The sequence below is a fragment of the Tachyglossus aculeatus genome, chromosome 4, assembly GCF_015852505.1.
Source record: "Tachyglossus aculeatus isolate mTacAcu1 chromosome 4, mTacAcu1.pri, whole genome shotgun sequence".
Taxonomy (NCBI): Eukaryota; Metazoa; Chordata; class Mammalia; order Monotremata; family Tachyglossidae; genus Tachyglossus; species Tachyglossus aculeatus.
In genome coordinates, this window is record NC_052069.1 from 133,964,407 (window position 1) to 133,970,189 (window position 5,783).

A 5,783-nucleotide genomic window follows, 5' to 3' on the forward strand; every position below is an offset into this window, starting at 1 on the left:
CCTGGTTTACCTGTTTTTATTTTAAAAATAACACGGCGGGTTAGCTCTGCTGCATAAATATCTGGGACCCTGTTTGGTGGTGGCGGCGGCGGCGGGGGGGGGAATAAACAAAACGAAACACGAACGGCCTCCTCTTCTACCTCCTCTTCTCTTTCACACTGTATTGTAGGAGCAACGGTGCCGGCTGGGAGGGGATTAGAAGAGAGATGGTCTCTGTGGCCACCCCCGGGCCTCCTCCCCTCCCGCCGGGCCGCCCCCGACTCACCTTCCCGTACCAGCGCGACAGCCAGATCTGCTTCATCGTCATGTGGTCGGGGAGGACCTCGTTGTCGAAGAGGAGCTGCACCTGCTCGGAGCCGGGAGGCGCGAGGGTTAGCGAGGCGGGGGGGGGGGGGGCGGCCGCCAAGCCCCCTCCCACCCCCCCCGAAACTCACGTGCTGGGGACTGAGCGTGAGGCGGTGACACAGGACGCTGCGCAGCTGCCGCACCTGGGCCCGGACGGAGCACCGGACGAACTTGTGCTGGGGACGGGGGCGGAGAGGAGGGTTATACGGCGCGCGGGGGGGGGAGACGCGGGCAGGGCGGCCCGGTGGGTAGGGCCCGGGCGTCAGGGCCACCCGGGCTCCGCTCCTTGACCGCCGCGGAGACCTCGGGCCCGTCTCTGGGCCTCAGTCCTCTCGTCTGACGGGGGTTAAGGCCGCGAGCCCCACGGGGGACGCTTAGTACAGTACGGTGCTCAATAATAATAATAATAATAACGCTCTGGGCATATTACTCCCCTCCTCAAAAATCTCCAGTGGCTACCAATCAATCTGCGCATCAGGCAGAAACTCCTCACCCTGGGCTTCAAGGCTGTCCGTCCCCTGGCCCCCTCCTACCTCGCCTCCCTTCTCTCCTTCTCCAGCCCAGCCCGCACCCTCCGCTCCTCCGCCGCTCATCTCCTCACCGTCCCTCGCTCTCGCCTGTCCCTCCATCGACCCCCGGCCCACGTCGTCCCCCGGGCCTGGAATGCCCTCCCTCTGCCCACCCGCCAAGCTAGCTCTCTTCCTCCCTTCAGGGCCCTGCTGAGAGCTCACCTCCTCCAGGAGGCCTTCCCAGATTGAGCCCCTTCCTTCCTCTCCCCCTCGTCCCCCTCTCCATCCCCCCACCTTACCTCCTTCCCTTCCCCACAGCACCTGTATATGTGTATATATGTTTGTACATATTTATTACTCTATTTATTTATTTATTTTACTTGTACATGGCTATTCTATTTATTTTATTTTGTTAGTATGTTTGGTTCTGTTCTCCGTCTCCCCCTTTTAGACTGTGAGCCCACTGTGGGGTAGGGACCGTCTCTATATGTTGCCAATTTGTACTTCCCAAGCGCTTAGTACAGTGCTCTGCACATAGTAAGCGCTCAATAAATACGATTGATGATGATGATGACGATGATGGCATTTAGTAAGCGCTTACTACGTGCAAAGCCCCGTTCTAAGCGGTGGGGAGGTTAGAAGGCGATCGGGTTGCCCCACGGGGGGGCTCACAGTCCTCACCCCCGATTGACAGGTGAGGGAACTGAGGCCCAGAGAAGGGAGGCGACTCGCCCAAAGCCGCACAGCTGACGACTTGAACCCGCGACCCGTGACTCCAAAGCCCGGGCCCTTCGCCACTGAGCCACGCTGCGCTTCTCGGTGCCCTGAGAGGTAGCTCAGACCACCGCTCGGCCTCCTCACCTGCAGGACGGTGCGATTCTTCTCTTTGCCGGAGCTGGGGGGGGGGGATGAAATGGCCTTGGCTTTAGACGCCCCCGCCGCTCCCAGGGGGTCCGGAGACCGAGAACCCCCTCCCGTCCCCCCCTCGTACCTCAACCTCTCCAGACACAAGCTCAGCTGCTCGTCGTAGCGGTAGTAATGGGCGCGCGAGTGGTCGAAGGTGCTGTAGGGCAGGCCCAAGCCGCCGGCCACGGGCTCTGGGGAAGACGCGGTGGACGACAAACGGACACCCCCGGCAGGGTCGTCACGCTCCTGCCCTCCGGACGGAAAACTCGCGGCGCGCGGGGAAGGTGCCTGCTGTACGGTCCTTTCCCCAGCGCTTAGCCCAGTGCTCTGCACGGGCCCCCCCATCCCGGAAAATACCTTCTCCACTGGGCTGAGTGACGCGGTCCAGGCCTCGGGACTGGTAGAACTCGCGGATCCGCTTCTCCTCACCTGGGGGACGGAGAAAGAGAGTTTCTAGAGGCCCCGGGGACGGGTGACACCCGCTCCTGGCGCCGAGGAGGAGGAGGAGGAGGCGGCGCTTACTGTCCTGCAAGCCGGGCACCAGTTTGTACACGATGTCCTGCATCACCCGGTCCAGCTTGAGGTTGAGCAGCGGCTGGGTCTCGTGGATTTTGATGTTGCACATGGGACAGTACTTGCTGGTCTGGAGGTATTTCACGATGCAGCTCTTGCAGACTGGGGACGAGAGACGGGACGGGAAGGAGAAAGCATCAAGCTCGAATCTTTTTTAAAAAAAAATAGCATTTATTAGGCGCTTACTATGTGCACAGCACTGCTCTGAGCGCCGGGGAGGTTCCAAGGTGATCAGGTTGTCCCACGGGGGGCTCACGGCCTTCATCCCCATTTGAGAGGTGGGGCACAGAGAAGCTACGGAACTTGCCCCAAGTCACACAGCGGACAAGCGGCCCAGCCGGGACTGGAACCCACGTCCTCGGGCTCCCAAGCCCGGACTCCTTCCACTAAGCCACGCTGCTTTTTGTCTGGCATATAGTAACCGCTTAGCAAATACCGTGATTATTATAGTCTTCTCTGGGCCTCAGTTCTCGCATCTGGAAAGTGGGGATTAATTCATTCAATCGTACCACGGTCGATTAAAGGTTGGGAAGCCCACCCGGGACAACCCCTGCTCCATTCTAGACTGTGAGCCCGCTGTTGGGTAGGGACTGTCTCTATGTCTTGCCAACTTGTACTTCCCAAGCACTCAGTACAGTGCTCTGCACACAGTAAGCGCTCAATAAATACGACTTAATGAATGAATATATTTATATTACAGAATCTATTCAGCCCTATTACATATTTATTTTGCAATATTTATATATTACAATATCTATTATTTATTCAATACTATTACGTATTACCATTTATTTTGTATTATTTACTTTGGTATATTTATTTACATTATATTATAACATATTATGAGGGCATTATTAGGAGGAGCATTATTCAAGGCTATTACTATGAATAGCATTGAAGGTAACTGCTCCCTCCCCAGTGCTCTGCACACAGTAAGCGCTCAATAAATGATTGACTGATTGATTGGGATGGGACCATCTCTATATGTTGCCAACTTGTAATAATAGTAACAATAATGATGGCATTTATTAAGCACTCACTATGTGCAAAGCACCGTTATAAGCGCTGGGGGAGTTACAAGGTGATCAGATTGTCTCACAGTCTTCATCCCCATTTTACAGATGAGGTCACTGCGGCCCAGAGAAGTGAAGTGACTTGCCCACAGCTAATTGGCAGAGCCAGGATTTGAACCCATGACCTCTGACTTCAATGCCCAGGCTCTTTCCACTGAGCCACGCTGCTTCTCTACTTGGACTTCCCAAGCGCTTAGTACAGTGCTCTGCACACAGTAAGCGCTCAATAAATACGATCGAATGAATGAATGAATCCCCATCCCCCCGCCTTACCTCCTTCCCCTCCCCACAGCACCTGTATATGTTTGTACGCATTTATTACTCTATTTATTTATTTTACTTGGACATATTCTATTTATTTTATTTTAATATGTTTTGTTCTCTGTCTCCCCTTTCTAGACTGCGAGCCCACTGCTGGGTAGGGGCCGTCTCTATATGCTGCCAAATTGTACTTCCCAGGCGCTTAGTACAGTGCTCTGCACACAGTAAGTGCTCAATACATATCCATTCTACTTATTTTATGTTGTTAGTATGTTTGGTTTTGTCTCCCCCTTTTAGACTGTGAGCCCACTGTTGGGTAGGGGCTGTCTCTGGATGTTGCCAATTTGTACTTCCCAAGCGCTCAGTACAGTGCTCTGCACGCAGTAAGCGCTCAATAAGTACGATTGATGATGATGATGAATAAATACGACTGAATGAATGAATGAATGAATGAATCCGCTCGCTGCCGCGCCCCCTGGTGGCCGCCCCGGGTGCGGCGCGGAGCTGCGGCTGCCGCGCCCCCTGGCGGCCGCCCCGGAGCTGCGGCTGCCGCGCCCCCTGGCGGCCGCCCCGGGCGCGGCAGGCCTTGCACTCCGACGCCCCGGCCGCGGGGGGGCGCGCCAACCCATCATCATCATCGTCAATCGTATTTATTGAGCGCTTACTGCGTGCAGAGCACTGGACTAAGCGCTTGGGCAGTACAAATTGGCAACCTCTAGAGACGGGCCCTACCCAACAGCGGGCTCACCGTCCGAAAGTCTAAAACTCACAGGTGTGGAGGCATTCGGTGATGGTGGTGGCGTCCACGAAGTAGCCGGCGCAGAGGCAGCAGACGATGTGCTCGTTGAGGTCCTTGATCTTGACGCGGACTTCCTCCTGCGGCCGCGCGGCGGGTCGGTCGACGCGGCGCACGTGCTCGCCCCCCCCCCCCTCCCGCCGCCTCGCGCCACGCCCACGTGCCCGCCTGGCGCCACGCGCATGCGCGGAGGGCCCGCCCTCGGCGCAGGCGCACTGTGGCTCCCGTCGCCCCCCCCCCCCCATCACCTTATCCCCTCAGGCCCGACGCGACCCCCCGCTTTCCATCCCCCGTCCCCCGCCCCACCTCGTTCCTGAGGGGGTCCATCTTGTACACCGACTGCAGCTGGTTCCGCAGCCGCATCGCGATCGCCATCGGACCCCCCTGAGGAGACGCCATCTTAAAAGGGCGAGCTCCGCGGGCCGCTTCCGGTGCCGCCTGCGGGGGGGCGGGGCCCGTCTCCCGGCAACGGAGGCGGCCGGCGGGCGCTGATTGGTCGGCGCCCCGCAGGCCCCGCCCCCCGGCTTCTCACCTGCGGCACGCCCCCTTTCGGCCGGGAACCGCCTAGGTACCAATGATAATTAATAATCGTCATAATAATGGCATTTAATAATAATAATAATAATGATGGCATTTGTTAAGCGCTTACTACGTATTTGTGAAGCGCTTACTATGTGCCAGGCACTGTTCTAAGCGCTGGGGAGGACACAAGGTGATCAGGTGGTCCCACGTGGGGCTCCCAGTCTTCATCCCCATTTTACAGATGAGGTAACTGAGGCCCAGAGAAGTTCGGTTCATTCGTTCATTCATTCAATCGTATTTATTAATAATGATGGCATTTGTTAAGCGTTTACTATGGGCAAAGCACTGTTCTAAGCGCCGGGGAGGATACAAGGTGATCAGGTTGTCCCACGTGGGGCTCCCAGTCTTCATCCCCATTTTACAGATGAGGTAACTGAGGCCCAGAGAAGTTCGGTTCATTCGTTCATTCACTCAATCATATTTATTAATAATGACGGCATTTGTTAAGCGCTTACTATGTGCAAAGCACTGTTCTTAGCGCTGGAGGATACAAGGTGATCAGGTTGTCCCACGTGGGGCTCACAGTCTTAATCCCCATTTTACAGATGAGGTGACTGAGGCCCAGAGAAGTTCGGTTCATTCATTCATTCATTCAATCGTATTTATTAATAATGATGGCATTTGTTAAGCGTTTACTATGGGCAAAGCACTGTTCTAAGCGCCGGGGAGGATACAAGGTGATCAGGTTGTCCCACGTGGGGCTCCCAGTCTTCATCCCCATTTTACAGATGAGGTAAC

The 5,783-nt window shown here is 56.0% G+C and overlaps 1 protein-coding gene across 1 annotated transcript; it reads right to left on the minus strand.

The window, feature by feature from the left end:
- PCGF1 (polycomb group ring finger 1) lies at positions 1-4,885 on the minus strand. The gene is made up of 9 exons (XM_038744525.1): positions 4,770-4,885; positions 4,438-4,543; positions 2,283-2,435; positions 2,118-2,189; positions 1,846-1,951; positions 1,716-1,749; positions 435-521; positions 266-346; positions 1-184 (listed from the first exon to the last, which is right to left on the minus strand). The coding sequence occupies exons 1-9, from the start codon at positions 4,860-4,862 to the stop codon at positions 137-139; spliced, it is 780 nt and encodes a 259-aa protein (XP_038600453.1). The 5' UTR covers positions 4,863-4,885; the 3' UTR covers positions 1-136.
- Between the last annotated feature and the right edge of the window lie 898 nt (positions 4,886-5,783).